This window comes from Ctenocephalides felis, unplaced genomic scaffold (assembly GCF_003426905.1).
Source record: "Ctenocephalides felis isolate EL2017-DRISC unplaced genomic scaffold, ASM342690v1 CF-g0.4_SCAFFOLD_00845, whole genome shotgun sequence".
NCBI lineage: Eukaryota > Metazoa > Arthropoda > Insecta > Siphonaptera > Pulicidae > Ctenocephalides > Ctenocephalides felis.
The window spans coordinates 69,018,491-69,036,157 of record NW_020536999.1 but is presented as its reverse complement, the minus strand read 5'-3'; the positions used below and the strand labels follow the sequence as shown (position 1 = coordinate 69,036,157).

At 28.7% G+C, this 17,667-nt stretch overlaps 1 protein-coding gene across 2 annotated transcripts; it reads left to right on the top strand.

Moving 5' to 3' along the window:
- Positions 1 to 2,990: 2,990 nt before the first annotated feature.
- Positions 2,991 to 17,093, top strand: LOC113373620 (116 kDa U5 small nuclear ribonucleoprotein component). Of its 2 annotated transcripts, none has more exons than XM_026613915.1 (15): positions 2,991 to 3,111; positions 3,465 to 3,603; positions 3,914 to 4,152; positions 4,278 to 4,549; positions 4,615 to 4,864; positions 5,650 to 5,838; positions 7,003 to 7,229; positions 7,338 to 7,525; positions 7,908 to 8,041; positions 8,114 to 8,397; positions 8,789 to 9,059; positions 9,135 to 9,388; positions 14,653 to 14,797; positions 15,099 to 15,252; positions 16,890 to 17,093. In XM_026613915.1, exons 2-15 carry the CDS (start codon positions 3,493 to 3,495, stop codon positions 17,091 to 17,093), a joined length of 2,922 nt encoding a protein of 973 aa, XP_026469700.1. In that variant the 5' UTR covers positions 2,991 to 3,111; positions 3,465 to 3,492. The 2 variants fall into 2 exon arrangements, with proteins under 2 accessions (XP_026469700.1, XP_026469694.1); XM_026613909.1 differs by lacking the exon at positions 2,991 to 3,111 and adding an exon at positions 3,112 to 3,250.
- Positions 17,094 to 17,667: the final 574 nt, after the last annotated feature.

Below are 17,667 nucleotides of genomic sequence, written 5' to 3'. Positions count from 1 at the left end.
CATTTTAATGTTACCCATCCTGTCTCCGTTAGATACTTCAGTTTTGTTTCGAATAATTCTGTAAATGTCACATGTCAGTTAGTACCGTGTCAAGCATTGATTGAAACAATTGTCACTTGCCAATGCAAGGAATAGTTGATATTTTATATTAAAAAGTCAAAAGTATAGTTTTAAATAAAATATTAAAGAATGTTTAGTAATAAGTAACTGTTATTGAAATTACACTGATGATGAGGCACACATTGGTCTCGAAACGTTTGTAATCATAAAATAAAGTTGTGTTAAACAAATCTGAGTGCTGTTTTGTTCATATTAAACAATTAATATATATACGAGGTGTGTTCAAAAAGTACCCGGAATTACTAATAATTAAATTTATTTATTATTTATATATATATATATATATATATATATATGATTGTTTTTTATATATTGATATATATAATATATTGATATTAGATAGTTTGTTTATATATATATATATATATATATATAAGCAATTTGTTTTTTGAAGATGTTTAATAATGACGTTTCGGAACTAGATGCGTTCCATCATCAGGTTTATTCTGTCAAAGACAATGTTTTTAAAATTATAAAGGAATGGATTATGAACCAGTGTAAAGAGTAACAAAAATTAACTAAAAAAGGTTTTATATAAAATTGAGAAGCAAAAATTATTTACCTGTAACAATTTATATATCCATATCACTAATATTTTTTGTTAAAAACACTCGATTTTTTCGGAGGATATTTGTAAATGTTTTGACTTCACAACACTTTAACACACTGTTATAGAGTTCTGTAGGCCAGATGTAAGGGATATGTACGGAATTTAGTAAATACGGAATATGTAGTCATCTGAAAAGTACAGCAAACCTGTATGTGCGCGTAAACAGTGACACAGCATGGCAATGAACTGTCATGTGAGTATCGTCGGAAACGACAAATATTTTACTAGGCGATTCAACAACAAATTCTGAGATTATTGAAAATCATTTAAAATCTATAAATTGTGTGAATTATATACTAAATGCCAGTGCAACCGCTAGTAGTGTCGACTTAGGAATGAGTGTGGACGTTCCTACCTATGCAGGGCCCATTATCTCTTTCCCTATCTATGGCAGGGCCTATTATCTCAGAACAAAATCCTTGTTCAGAAGGGCTACTTAGGGGTCCATTTGTAGTCGCAAATTTGGCGCTAGTGAGCCGATGAAAAAGTATAAAGATTTCATTAGAAATTGCTCTCAAATGCATAGCGCTTTGACAATATGAAGAAAACATCTTCAAACTCATACGGAGGTCAATAATAATACACTTTAATGAAAGAGGCCAGTTCTAGTCAAGTGTGTAAGAAATCAAGTATAAGCTTCTACAAGAAAGACATATTACACAAATAGAAAGTTTCCAGCTGTTTAAAATTGGATTTTGGATTACCTCTTCACACGGATCTGAATATACTTGGAAGAAAATGAAATGTCAAATTTTGCACGAGATGATTTTTAGTTAATGAAAGTTAATAATGACAGACGATGTAATGAACTAACACTATAATGCATTATTTACTAAATTTCACTTAAATATTTATATTAATAAGTAGAAAAAGTGTAGAAGTTATTCCAATAGATTAGATGTGATATCTATTATATATAAATTTGTTGATTTATATTTCGATTTGATTGTATATTTATTATAATATAATATTATCTAGTATATTTTTGTTATTATTGTATTATTACAAAACATAATACGATTGTAATACCAAATTTAGTTTCAAATACCCGTGTACTAATATTCATTAATTTTCATTTCAAATTTTGCGCCATTAATTTGAATGCCAAAAGCAGCGCCATCACGTCGAGCGGAGGACCCTTTATGTATTCCTTCTGAACGAAAAATTGGGAGAGAGAAATTTCTATATGAGCACAGGGTATTCTAATATTATATAGGGTTCCTACCGTCAACCTAAATAGCGTTGCTGTAACTTCCGTTTGATATAACAAAAATAATATTAACAAAAAATCACAATAGTGGACAACAATTCTTTTAAAAAAACAAAAACGTGATGAAGCCTATGATACGTTGTAGAGTAGCTCCTCGCACAGTTGCATGCATAAAGCAGTGTATATAATAAAAATTTAATCACAATACATTTTGGGAGCAAGCTAGGGCTCTTTTATAAGAAAGGCAAGGCTCCTCTAACTTTTCAGATTTGTATTAAACTTTGGAGGCTCTTAAATATATATAGAAAAGCATGAATAGACTAGACTTTACATTTTTAAGAACGCCACTGAGTTAATGAACGAAATCCAATTGCAGTGCAAGTTGATAAAATAAGTTAATTTAATGCAGCAGTTTTTTTAATATTCAAGATAATGTCAAGAGCCACTTAGCACGACTGGATTTATCGCAAACAATGTGCTGAAAAGTGGCAAATCTTACTTGGAATGATTATTAGTTATTAACGTAATGCACGGACACTATAATTTACACACCATATTTTGTATTCACGATATAATTGGTAGTGAATAATGAATGATTATCCACTTAAAGGCAGGAATCCTGTAATTTTTTAAACTTTATATTTTTCTTGATTTATTTATATAAATATGTTTGTTGCAACATATTGCTATTTACTTTTCTATTTTAATATATGTATTATTGTTTGGTATGTTTTGTTATTGTATAACAATGTCAATATAGAAGACTATTGTAATGCAAAATTTAAATACAAATAAATTATTTTTAAAATTGACAATTTTCTTTTATTTCTAATCTTGGCGCTTAAATTTGAATGCATTTCATTTAGGAGCACGAGGCTGCCGAGCGACATGCGATTAAAGCGCCATCACCCAACCTTGCGTTCGTTACTTTCCTTAGCTCTCTGAACGCAAATACCGCAAGAGAGAAACGTCTATATTAGTATATTGTCTAGGTCCTCGCAGACTTGTTGACAGATGCACATGATGCCTCTGCGCATTTATCATTTATTAGCTATTTATAAGGTCTATGGTCAAAATTCAATGGCCGGTTAGCCATTGTTTATCTTGTTTATCTATGGGTTAGCTTGATTTAAAGGTCTTTAGCAAATGTTAAAATCAAACAAATTTATAGGTTAGCAGGTGTTTATATTTTAGTTTGATATTAAAATCAATAGGGATTTGTTCGCATTTTAAATGTTTTAAGAAATTAACTTTAACCTGAGAAATAGTACTTACTTCGGTAACAAAATAACGTGTTAATATCTTGACCGGTATTGTTTTATGCACTAATGCTATTAATCAAATTAATAATCCTAGACAATATTAGAATACGATGTATTCATAAAGTGATAAAATTAAATACTAATATTGTTTCTTTGCTACTTCTTTACTCTAAAATCAAATTCTAATTATAAAACAAATTTGAATATTAATATTTATTTTACAATTAGTGTTTTATTGTTAGAGCAATTTTTTCATTTTCAGAATACAAGGCATTTTAGAATAAATCAAAATGGATATAGACCTGTATGATGAGTTTGGTAATTATATTGGACCAGAACTGGAAAGTGATGCTGAAGAAGACGATGAGCAAAGCATATATGGTCAAGTCGAACCAGAGGATGTGAGTTTAGTAAATAGTTAATCAAAATACATATCTTCCAATTTTTAACTCACTCTTATAATTCATTCAATGTTTGTACATCACATAGGGTAAACTGTGAAACTGTAGAAGAAGTAATACATAATTATATATAATATAAATGTAAACAAGTTTGAAAATAGAAACAAATATATTACAGATGTCGGATAGAAATATGATAATGTATAAAAATAAAAATCCATTGTGTCCAAAAGTGGAATTTTAATTTCACTATTTTATTACGTTATAAATTATTTTATATTGATAATTCAATTTTATTCATTTTTTTTAGGACGATGCTATTGCAGATGAAGATGAACATGTCGGAGAACAAGAAGGTACAATGTCTGTTGTCTTGCATGAAGATAAAAGGTATTACCCTTCAGCTGTCGAAGTATTTGGACCTGACGTAGAAACCATAGTACAAGAAGAAGATGCCCAGCCATTAGATGTTCCTTTAATGGAACCAGTGAAAAAAAAGAAGTTTCATTTAAAAGAACAAGAATTGCCAGAGACTGTTTATAACATGGAGTAAGTGTTAAGTAAAACTTAATAAAGAATTTCACTCTGAATGGATAATTAAAATGGATTGGTATAATAATTATTTTAATTTCTTATATTACTATTATTAAAGTGTTTGTATGATTTTCACCCAGATTTTTAGCCGATATGATGGACAATCCAATGCTCATTCGTAACGTTGCTTTAGTAGGCCATTTGCACCATGGAAAGACTTCTTTTGTTGATTGTTTAGTACGACAAACACATCCCACATCCTTTGATGTAGCAGAAGAGAAAGATGTGAGATATACTGATACATTATTTATCGAACAAGAAAGGGGTGTCAGTATCAAATCCACACCTATCACATTGGTTCTGCCAGATATTAAACACAAAAGCTATTTGATGAATATATTTGATACACCAGGTAAGATACATTCAAAATAAACTTTGCCACATACAATATTATTTTTTATACAATTTTTATTTCAGGTCATGTAAACTTCTCTGATGAAGTGACAGCAGCCATGCGTTTATGTGATGGTGTTGTGTTATTTGTTGATGCAGCCGAAGGTGTACTTTTAAATACTGAACGAATTTTGAAGCATGCTTTGCATGAGAGACTTGATATAGTTGTTTGCATTAATAAAATCGATAGATTAATGCTAGAATTGAAATTACCACCACTTGATGCTTATTATAAGCTGAGACATATTATTGAAGAAATTAATGGTCTTATGACGTAAGTGAATATAATAAAATTTTTACTATATAGTTTGTTGTAAAGCAATACATGTGAACACCTAAAATTGAGATTTAGATAATTAAATAAAATTTTCAACTGATTATTTTAAAATAAAGTGTTTGCTTTGACTCGAAACTAAACCGTGTGATTTTCGATTGATATCTTTTGAAAATACTTATAATATATGTAACTGTAAAAAATATAAAGCACAAATACATGCTTGTTTGTTCTAAAATATCACATTATTCCAAATTTTAATGAAATTTTATAAATGAACCATTTTTTATAGCACTATATTTTAGGTTTTTTTCATTAAAAAGGCATAAACACATTTTTAACTTAATTATAAGAAAAGGCTCTGCCAATCTTTGCCAAAAACGATTCAGCACGATTTACAATATCTTCCGATCAGTTTTTAAAATTTTAAAATAAGTTAGAGTTTTTGTGAAAACATAGTTAAAAATTTTACCATTTTCTGCTAATTACAATAAAAACAGCTCAGAAGACTTTTAAACAACTAGAAAAGAGGTCAAAAATTGACTCACATACACCCACATAAACTTTTTCCAATTTTGATATCAAGGGATTCATAATGACTTGAAATTTCTATTAAACATGAAAAGATTTTCATGGAAAAGAAAGTTGATATTTATTTTATTTATATTACAGATGATTGGTTTTTAAAAGTTTTAATATTTTTTTCAAATATAACTACTTATTTCATTAATTTTGAAAAGGTAAATATAGATGATGAATGAGAAATGTTTTTCTTATAATTACAGATTACATTCTAAAGATGATGCACAATTGATATCACCAGCTTTGGGTAATGTTTGTTTTGCAAGTTCCCAGTATGGAATGTGTTTCACATTGAAATCATTTGCCAGCATTTATGAGCAGTTTTATCCAGGAATTAATGCAGATGAATTTGCCAGAAGGTTATGGGGTGATATCTACTTTAATAGTAAAAGGTAAATCCTAATATCTACATTTTAGACAATGTTCATTGCTTAGAAGTAATATGTGTGTATGTCTAGTTTTCTTTCATTATATAAATTGATTGTCTCATTTTATTAGTTCTTCCAAAATGTCTTAATATGGTAGAGACACAAAAATCCAATTTTACTTACAATAATTATACTGTAATAATAATTACACAGTAAAAATTCAATAAACTACATCACAGTGCATAATATGTATCAATCAAACTATGGAACTATTTTCAGTAAAATTTTCAGTTAATTTATTATTGTAAAATATATATTTTATATTTTTCTCCATGTGCTGGGTAAACAAACAAATTAACAGACAGGAGGCAAAAATGTCCAATATTTTAATTTTAATTCCAAAGGAGTTTTAGAGAATAATAGCTCAATACATTTTAATTATTAGATTTAAAAATACAAAATCATATAATATAAAAAAAAATAAAAATATAAGATTATATAAATATATAATTTAAATATTAACTTATTATTAAATATGATAAAAAAACATCAACAAAAATTTCTATATGTATTTCTGTTTTACTTATCATAATCAATTTCACTATTTCTTGAAACAGGATAATCAAAAATAAGTTGAATACCATTTCTGTTTGAAACACATAATTCATGGTCACATTTTTTTGCAAATATCACACAGTATGCAACTTTTGCCAAAAATATTTATAATTAAAGCTATATTAACTTTTAATTTAATTTATCTCTCATGAAATTACTCTTAATCTCAATTTTCTTTTTTAATCTACTATTTGCATATTGTTTGTCAGTGTAAAGAATGAGTTGGATCTTTTTACCCCAACCAGCTTTTATAGAGACGAGATTTAAATAAAATTGGAATGCAACTTAAAAACAACAGTATACCTTGTGAAACAAATACTGGATACTTAAAAATTATATTCATGTGTCATAAACTACATGTATCGTAAACAACAGTTGACAACTAGGCTCAAAATCAAAAATGTTAACATCTTATTAAACAATCATAATGTGGCCTTTCAATTTCCTTTGCTCGTTTTTTTTAAATAACGAAAGTGTACCTTTAAGTTCCACTTTTTTATTTTACATAATTGAATTGCCAATTGAGTTAAAATTATTGTATAGCTTTTCTAAATTTCTATGTTATAATTTTAGTCGCAAATTCACCAAAAAGCCACCACATCAGACAGCTCAAAGAAGTTTCATTGAGTTCATTCTGGAACCATTGTACAAAGTTTTTGCTCAAGTTGTTGGCGATGTAGATCTTCAGTTGGCGGATTCTTTAGCAGAACTTGGTATAAGCCTAACCAAAGAGGAAATGAAGTTAAATGTGAGGCCTTTGTTGAGAATCGTTTGCAACAGATTTATGGGAGACTTTAGTGGCAAGTTAAAAATTATTACTTTATTATTTAATTAAATATTTTTAAATCTCTATTTTGAGATGTGCTTTTATTTATGTATTGTTGTAATAAAAAAAAAAAAAATTACAGGATTTGTGGATATGTGTGTGAGGCAAATACGTTCGCCAGTAGATAATGCCAAAAACAAAATTGATCACTTGTATCTTGGGCCTAATGATAGCAGGATTTATGAAGATATGTTGAAATGCAACCAAGATGGAAAACTAATGGTTCATTCTAGCAAAATGTACCCTACTGATGATTGCACATTCTTCCAAGTAATTGAAAGCATTTTATTTAGATTTGATTTCTAATTTTGAACCAATGTAGAGTTTTATTCACTTTTAAAGAGAAATTTGTTTTATTAGTAGAATAAATATTTATCAGTAATTAACAATTAGCATCCAGATGATAAAATAAATGCTATTTTTAACTGTAAATTGTCATATTTGCTAGTTTAATAAGTTTTTCTCAATTCAATTGTCTTTTTATACTTTTAATTAAGCTTTATGAATTAACAAAATGCACATATATATCTTATCTTGAAACAATTTAATGAACATTCCAAATATTTTGATTAATTTTTGTTTACACCGATCACTGTAGAAATAAACTGATTATAGTGATATAACTATGATTAAAATTTATTTATGCTCTTAGGTTTTAGCTAGAGTTATGAGTGGCACATTATATGCAAATCAGGAAGTTCGAATTTTGGGAGAAAATTATACATTGATGGACGAAGAAGATTCTAGAGTTCTAACTGTTGGCAGATTATGGATATATGAAGCCAGGTATTATAAACTTACTACCATTCAGTTTTTATCATAGATTTATCACAAAAATCTTTTATTTTGTTTATTAAGATATAAGGTTGAAGTAAATCGCATTCCTGCTGGTAACTGGGTTCTCATAGAAGGTATCGATCAACCAATTGTAAAAACAGCTACTATAACTGATTTGGATACCACAGAAGATGTGTACATATTTAGACCATTGAAATTCAATACACAGTCTGTTATTAAAATAGCTGTAGAGCCAGTTAATCCTTCAGAATTGCCAAAAATGTTAGATGGATTAAGAAAGGTTAATAAGTCATATCCACTTCTAACAACAAAAGTTGAAGAATCTGGAGAGCACGTTGTTCTAGGTTAGTGAAATTTATTTATTTTTATTGATTATCTATAATATATTTTATTTGACGGTAATGTAAACTTCCCAAAAGATAAGTTTGTTTTTGCCAGAAATTGCCACCTGTTAATTTTGCGTTTACTCGAAGTTGCAAACCATTTTGAATGAAGCTCGATAGTATGTAGCATTTGCATGTCGACTATCCTTTGTAATTAGCAGAATTTAAACCATTTGTGGTAAATAACTTACATGTTTGGAAAATTTGTTGAAATTGTATGGTAACTCGGTATACTTAGGAATCACTCATAAATTGATATATAAATTTTTGTTGATTATTTATACATAGCGAATAGTCATGCAATTTGCCTCAATGCAAAATGCTACTCATATTTATTTTAATGTTTTTACAGGTACTGGAGAATTATATCTAGATTGCGTTATGCACGATTTGAGAAAAATGTACTCAGAAATTGATATCAAAGTGGCTGATCCTGTTGTGTCATTCTGTGAAACTGTTGTTGAAACAAGTTCCTTAAAATGTTTTGCTGAAACTCCAAATAAAAGAAATAAAATTACTATGATTGCCGAACCTCTAGAAAAAGGTTTGGCTGAAGATATTGAAAGTGAAAGTGTTAGGATCGATTGGAACAAAAAGAAATTAGGAGACTTCTTCCAAACGAAGTAATAATATAATAAAAACAATTGACTACTTGCTGAAATATTATGAATAATATAATGTATAATTGTTTATTTCAGATATGACTGGGATTTGCTAGCTGCTAGATCTATATGGGCTTTTGGACCGGAAACTACAGGTCCAAATATTCTTGTTGACGACACATTGCCATCTGAGGTTGACAAAGGACTTTTGGAGTCTGTTAAAGATTCTATTGTGCAAGGTTTCCAATGGGGTGCGAGGGAAGGACCTCTTTGTGAAGAACCTATTAGAAATGTTAAATTTAAAATTTTGGATGCTGTTATTGCTGACGAGCCATTGCATAGAGGAGGAGGTAAGTTCTTTTATATACTTATTGAATAAGAAGTTACTAATTTTGATAGATAATCCGACATGCTACTTTTATGTTTTCTCTCGGGGGTGTCAAATCGTTCTGAATCATTTGAGAACAAAACTGTAAAAATGTATAGATGTGAATGTAATGGCTGCTTCTATTTTAAAATTTTGTAAGAAATTTGATGTAGCTCAATAAGCACTTGTTTCGAATAATTTTGTGACATTATTGGATGAGTCGTTTCTTTAGAATTAATAGAAAATTGCATTTGTTAAGTTTTTCGTAAAAAATCCTGAATCGATTTTGAAAATTTAAAAGCCATCCGAAAGACATTAATCGTCCGGGCCGCTTCCTCTTCGTAATTGAATGTAAATAAAAATTTTGGATTTTCAATAAAACTTAACACTCGATAGAGTTCACGGCTTAAACAACTGCAAAAATGGTTTACTTATAAAAAACTACTGATGACTTGAATGCATTTTTAGGACGTACAAGCGCGGGTCTGTGCCAAGACGTGATATTTTTACGTAGAGTTATTTTTATTCCACTTTTTGGTGGTATTATGACGACACGTCATTGGGCGTGTTACTACGACAGCACACCGTAGTAGGGTGTTAACCATTTGTTCCTTTGAAAAATGTTGTTTAATATTAATAATTAAAATATTATGTTTTGTAGTATCACAAAAACTCAATTTTATTGAAATCCATAGACATTATAAAAGATTAAGGGTAAATTTATTAATTTATTAAAACTCAAATTGTAAATTTTACAAAATTTACAATATTACAAATAACTATGTTACGGGGCGCTTCATACTAATCATATTTTTTAATAATTACCTCATTTATTGTCAAAATTGTAGTTGTTTTCTTTGATGAAAGTTTTTTGCTAAGTAAATGTCGGCTTTATTTTTTTAATAGCGTTTATTTTTGGTATTTTCGTATTATTTTTTCCTATAGAAAATGTATTTATGTCTTTTCAATTTTGTCATCTATTATATTTAACAAAATATCTTCCTTTGAACTGCTGAATTCAGAACCCCCAAAAGACCTGAAATATTCTAGGAAAACGATTATCATTTCACCAACTTCGAATGAAGGTAATTTATTAACTTTTGGTAGGGTAAGTTATAGTAAATAGGGAAAGCATACCGGTATACCGAATTACCGGTAAACCGCCCGATTTTTCGGCAGTATTTTTACCGATATTTACCTCAAAAACTCCGATATTTTCGGTAATTTTACATAAGCGCTATTTGATACATAATACACAAAAGCTTAAATTTCTCGGAACAAATTTATCTTTAAATTCCATAATCGCATAAACAACTATATCTTCAAGTGATTTTATAGGATAAACAAATGTCAAATATTATCTCAACTCGTCATTAAACTGAATATTTATTGCTTTACTAAGAGCTTCATATCGTGTTACAATAAATAGAATTGGACTGATAGATAATGGTGTTTGTTTGATCTTATGTAAAAATGTAACGGTTTTTTAAGTGATATTTGCGCAAAAATATTTTATATCATACAGATTACCTCTGCGTAATCTTTATTTTTTTCTAACTTTATACATAATAATTATGATAATTACTAAATATTTTTGCTTCTTATTACAATTATAAAATATTATCTTTCGAAAACGTTTCGAAGTTTGAAAATACTATAGAACCATCGCATTGTTTTAAATAACAATACTCAACAATTATAGTAACTTATTATTTATCTTGACAAAGTATCCGATCTTAAATTAGTGTAGAAAATTATTTTTTTTAAATATTGGTAAAATTTAAATTATGCTAATTTAACACATCGGATACACGATACAGACAATACAGTTTATTATAATTATGTAATATGATCTTTTGAGTTTTTGATCTTTCCTACTCATAAGTTTGTTTTTGGTGAAAAGTACTCAATATACTCGTTAGTGATAATGAATTAAATTGGATATAATTTTGTTAAATTATTATTTAAAAAAATAAACGTATAGTTTTATTTTATTGTTTTTATTGTTTAGTTGAATATAGTTGTAGTTGTATATACATTTTTTTAAAATTGTACTAGTAACTTTCAATTTTGTTTACGTTTGTTTAAATAATTTTAATACCGGTAATTTACCGGTATTAAAATGAAAAATTACCGAAATATCGGTATTGAAATTTTTCATCGGTATTGCATTCCCTAATAGTAATCATCCAAAAATTGAAAATGAAAATTTTTGCATATCTTCACATTTCGAAGGTTTCTGAACATTTTGGCATATCTTAGAAAAAATTTATGTGTGTTTGTGCGTATGTATGGATACAATTTTTGGTCCACATTTTCAGGCGTACTGATCAACTGATTTGAATAATTCAAAAAACATTCGTTGGAGAGACATGCTAAGATTTTAGCGTGGGCAGATTCAGCCGTTTCGGAGATACGCTGCTAAATTTGCAAAAATGTTAGTTTCTGAGAGAACGAAGCATCTGATTTGAATGATTCAAAGAACATTTTGCTCGTAAAACGATTTTTTTTTGCAAAGCAAAAAAAAAAATTTTTTTCAAAATTTTATTTAACTTCCCGTAGGGTAGTTATAGTAATGGGCCGAAAATCGAAAATGAAAATTTTTGTTTTCTCCACGTATTGGAAGGTTTCTGAACATTTTAGCATACCTCAGAAAAAATGGATGTGTGTGTGTGTGTTTTGGGTGCCCACATTTTTTCGTTCATGTTTTCGGCCTTTTAGAAGATACAGAGCTAAATGTACAAAAATGGCAGTGTTGACGAAATAATGCTTGTGTTGACGAAATAATTGCTTTTGGAAAAAAAATCCATTAATTTTTTTTTTTGAATATCGAAAACAATTCAGATTTCAATTTTAATTCTGGTTAAAGTTCTAATGCTCACTTATATACTTTAAGTGAATAATTTTAACTTTGTAATTTAGTTTATATCATTAATATTCCTCGAGCATTTCGTTACGGTACGGGAAGTTTCATCAATTTGCCTTAAGGCACGATGCGTAACACCACTAGTTTTTTTTTTTAAGTTCTACCAATTTTTTTTGAATATCAAAAATGATTCGGATTTTGGTTTCAATTCTCAATAAAATTCTAAAGCTCACTTATATACTTCAAAATAAATATTTTTAACTTTGCATTTCATATTATATAATTCTTAGAAACATGAGATAGAATCTTTTATTATAACACCGTTTTATTAATTTACCTTTTCATATAAAGGTATATAATAAAGGTCGTCGTCGGCTCTTATATTTTGTCTATAACAAATAATGAAAGCTCAGTATTTATAATAATCTATTTGAAAACATTTGAAATTTCTTTACGTAACGGAAAGCTCCTTAAGGCACGATGCCATGTACAACTAGTTTATTATTCATTGAGCCTCATTATCCATCCAGGGCCTTCGATCATTTAGAGTCATTCTGAATATTTTTTTTACATGTGATACATTCTTACCTTTTATAGATTTTTTCTCTATTTTTACTTCAATTTGATTATTGATTTTGTTTGCTTTATTTCTGAAAATAAAAATAATAATACGAAAAACATATCGTACAAATTGTAAATTATATTTTGAACTTGAAGAAATTTTTTTTTCAATTTGACGGGGATTGATGATTTTAGCGATCGCTGTTTTAAATAACATCTTTTAGGTGTATAATGTAATGCCACGCTTTTATGTGGTTTTTGACACTATGCCGTCCGGACAGACCACAGTAGTTTTAAAAATATTATTATAATTTGCTTGAAAATTGATAACATCGAAAACATCGACAATTTTGTACTTTTTCTGTTTATAGATATCATCTTAATGAACATACTAAAAGGCATATTAGTAAGTCTCATTTAATATTAAAAATTCCTCGAAGTTTGTAAAAAAAATTCGTTCACTTTTTCGAAAAAAGCCTGACCTGATTTTAAAAATTGAACTAGTGGTGTATGGCATCGTGCCTTAAGGCATATCGCTGGTACTTTCTGTACCATAATTAAATATCCCAGGAATATTAAATGATTTCAAATAGATTATTATAAATAGTGTAACTTTCGTTATTCTTATTTTATAAAAAGTAAATAAACAAAACTTAATCAATCAGATTTAAAATGAAGAACATTGTCTAATATTTCTTAGCATTATCTAAACTGAATTGCAAAGTTAAAATTATTATTTGAAGTATATAAGTGAGGTTTAGAACTTTAGTAAGAATTCGAATTAAAATCCGAATTATTTTTCGATATTCAACAAAAATTTTTTTTTATCAAAAAAATTTCTTGCCTCGAAAGCAATCGTTTCGTTAACACATGCAGAAAGTTTTTTAAATCATTCAAATCGGGTAATCCGTACGCCCGAAATCGTCGACGAAAAAGTGTCTCCACACGTTTGGACAAATTTGATGAAATTTTGTATGGGGTTATAGAGGTAATGGTCATAAAGAAACTAAAATTTCACGGCTCATTTTACAAAAAAAATTATCGGTATTGAATTCCTTAGTTAATATAATTACACATTGAAATGTAATAGTGTGTATTTGTATTGTTTCAAACCCACGCTGTTAATCATGAAATAGTTTATTAGACTATATAGAATTTACTATCTTTATGTGACATATGTCTTCTTCTTTATTTACTAACGTTTTTGGACCAATAACAATATAGCAGGGAGCTTTTATAATTAATTGTTTGTGATTTCGTTAGGTTTTATAAACAAAACACTGTTTCTGTCGCAATTTAAAATGTGTTCATAATTGCAGGACTTGAATTATATATGTTTGTTTGAATGATATTAAATGGAAATTGTTTTAATTAGTGTTTGTTAAAATCGCAGACTTTATTTTCAAAATAAACAGTTGAAAATTTTATCTTTAGCTAAACCTTAATTGTTATTAATTAATTCGATTTTTGGCATGTATCGGGAAGTTTATGCAACTGCCTCAAGGCAAAAACTAATCAGCAGGATTCCCGACCAATATCTTTCGAACGGTTTTTGAATTTTCAAAATCGATTCAGAATTGCGGGATAAAACGTGGGCGAGCCGTTTTTGAGAAAACGTCGATTTACGGTAAAAAATCTGTTCACACACACACATACTTTTTCTAAATTTGGTCTCATTCGATTCAGAATGGCCTGAAACGTCGAGAATACATAAGATTACCGAATCGGATTTTCAAAATATTCGATAAAAATCTAATTAGTTTATTAAAGTATTATCTTAATGTGTTTTATTTATACTTATCATTTCCTGGTATTTTTAGGTCAAGTCATTCCCACAGCGCGTCGAGTAGCATATTCAGCTTTTTTGATGGCCACTCCTCGTCTAATGGAGCCTTACTTATTTGTAGAAGTTTTGGCTCCTGCTGATTGTGTGTCTGCTGTTTATACAGTACTTGCAAAACGAAGGTAAAAGATTTATTTTACATTATGCAAACAAGTTTTTACTTCCTTTCGATCAAATTGTTTTCACTCTTTTGCTTCGTGATTTGCCTATAGATGACATCCAGCGTATTGTTTCAATATTTATGCGTTTATGAGAATTTTAATTAGTTATAGTAATTGTTAATTTCAAAATATATTTTTATTATTATTTTTATATAATGATTTAGAAAAATTAAAACATTTTGTTGTAACAAATTCTTGGCGGTATATAAATATGTATATATAGATACATAAATTTGAATGTTTTTATATTTTATTATTTTAGAGGGCACGTGACTCAAGATGCTCCAGTTCCTGGTTCTCCTCTGTATACGATCAAAGCGTTTATACCAGCCATAGATTCATTTGGTTTCGAAACTGACCTGAGAACGCATACACAAGGGCAGGCTTTCTGTTTATCAGTATTTCATCATTGGCAGGTAAATAATTATTTTATAAGTCATGTTTTTTATATGTTAGTGCTTTAGAGTGTCAAATGATAATTGTCAAATTGACTTAACTTTAGATTTTATTAATGCTACTGGTTGTTGTTCGAAAACTTTCGGTTATTTTTTTATTTTCGTGAAGAAAAGAGAGCACAGCTGCTGCTCAGAAAATCTTTTTTTTTTTTTTTTTTTGTTACAATTTATTTTTGTTAATCAAGACTTTAATGTCTTATTTACAAAATTGATATGAGCAACAAAAAATACAAAAAAATGCAATAAATTGAATATAAAATGAAAAAAGTTAAAATAAAAATAAAATAAAAACAGTAATACAAAAATAATAACAAAAATGAACTATGACGTGATTATGTATGCCGCGTACTACGTCAGGGCGCGTGCAGACAAGAAAAATCTGTATGTGAAGTATAAGGTGTTAATTGCTCAACAGAACATATGTGTGAGAATTAGTGAAAAATATTCCATTCTGGAGATTTATCTCCCAAAGATAGGAGGGCAAGGTTATGCTTTATCTTGTTAGTGATGGAGTAATTTTCCCCGGTTTCCCAACATTGTTTGAAAACGATTATGAAGCAATTTCTTTCATTTGGCACAAAGCTTTGCATCCAAAATTATCATGCTGGCATATTTGCTGTTGGTTTGATTAGATTACAAAGATACTCTGTTTGAAGTTTATTGCCAACAAGTAATAAAATTACATGAAGCAATAAAAAAATAACGTCCGAAATTGTCAATGGTAAAGGTATAGTTTTTCATCATGATAGTGCAAAGGCCTCATCACATTTGACAGCTGATGGGAAACTAATGGCTCGAAAGTGAAGTCATATCTTCCATGCAGCCCTGATCCAGCAGCACCTGAAAACCATTTGTTTACAAATTTGCATAATTCTTCACATTCTAAAACAAATGACGATGACTTTCACTCCCCCCTGCTTCAATAATTTGCTGAAAAGTACTAGAAATTTTATGAGCACAGAATCAAGCGACTGAAAGAAAGATGGCAGGAAATCATTGAGTAAAATGAAAAATATATAATTGATTAAAAACTTCTTGTTTTATTTCATACTACAAATCCGACATTATTTAGTTGTGATCGTATTATTATAATATGTACATTTACAAACAATTCTTAATAAAAATAACAGGATGTAAACAATGTAAAAGGATTGAAATTGCCCCTAATGGCCATAATTTTATCGGCCACGCGGTGTGCCAATAAAATTTAAAATTGGTTCATTAGTTTAGGAGTCCATTCCAGACAAATGTCAAACAACATTGTGACACAAACAAAACTTCTTAGAAACACACAGCTCTAAATATTAGAGCTAGATTCCCCGCTCTGGCAATTTGACATAGGGCAGCACGATGTTCATTTTAAATTGAAAATATACATCAAAATATCTTTCCAATTGAAAATAAGCCCATCTCGGGCACTGTGGTGTGAAAAGGAAATGGGAAAAACTGTCACCTTACTTCTTCCCTGAATCGAGTTTGAGTTTAACTATTACTATTATTATTGATTACGGCTTGCTTATGAATAAATAAATAAATAAATAAATTACTAACGATATGTCAAATGAAAAATCAGTACTAAAACATTTATATCGTTATAGATTGTTCCCGGTGATCCATTGGACAAGAGCATAATAATTCGTCCTTTGGAACCTCAGCCAGCTACACATTTAGCAAGAGAATTCATGGTTAAAACAAGAAGGAGGAAAGGGCTTTCTGAAGACGTATCTATAAACAAATTTTTCGATGATCCTATGTTGTTAGAATTAGCTAGGCAAGATGTACTATTAAATTATCCTTTGTAAGAATTAGATAAGTTTTGTGAAGAAGGTTTGATATTGTTTTACAGTATAAAACGTATATTTTAATTCAATAAAACTTTTATATATGTATACATTTTTTTATTATATTTGTATATGTATATTAGTGAGTGCCAACTTGTATCAAGTGATTCAAATTGCATGTTACTTGATTTCAATTAACTCATATCAAGACAAGAAATATTTACTGTGATACAATATGTGAATACAATGTGAAAACAAATTTGAATAAATATAAAAAATTGATAATAATAGAAATAAATACTTGAATTAAATCATGCAAGATATTAGAGTTGGATCGAACCATGCGAGTTAACAGCATGAATTGAATTCAAGCGACTCATGCAAGCTATTCAACTTCTAAACTTCTGCACAGATATAACAGAGCGTAATTGTCTTTGTGTTTGACAAGCGCTAAATACGTAAAATATAGATTTTTAAGTTTGATAACATATATTAATTCTATAGATTTATGAATTAAATTTGTTTTTGTGAATGAAATAATAGCAATCTTTATGATAATGTATTGATTTTTTTCGACACGATATTGATATGTACT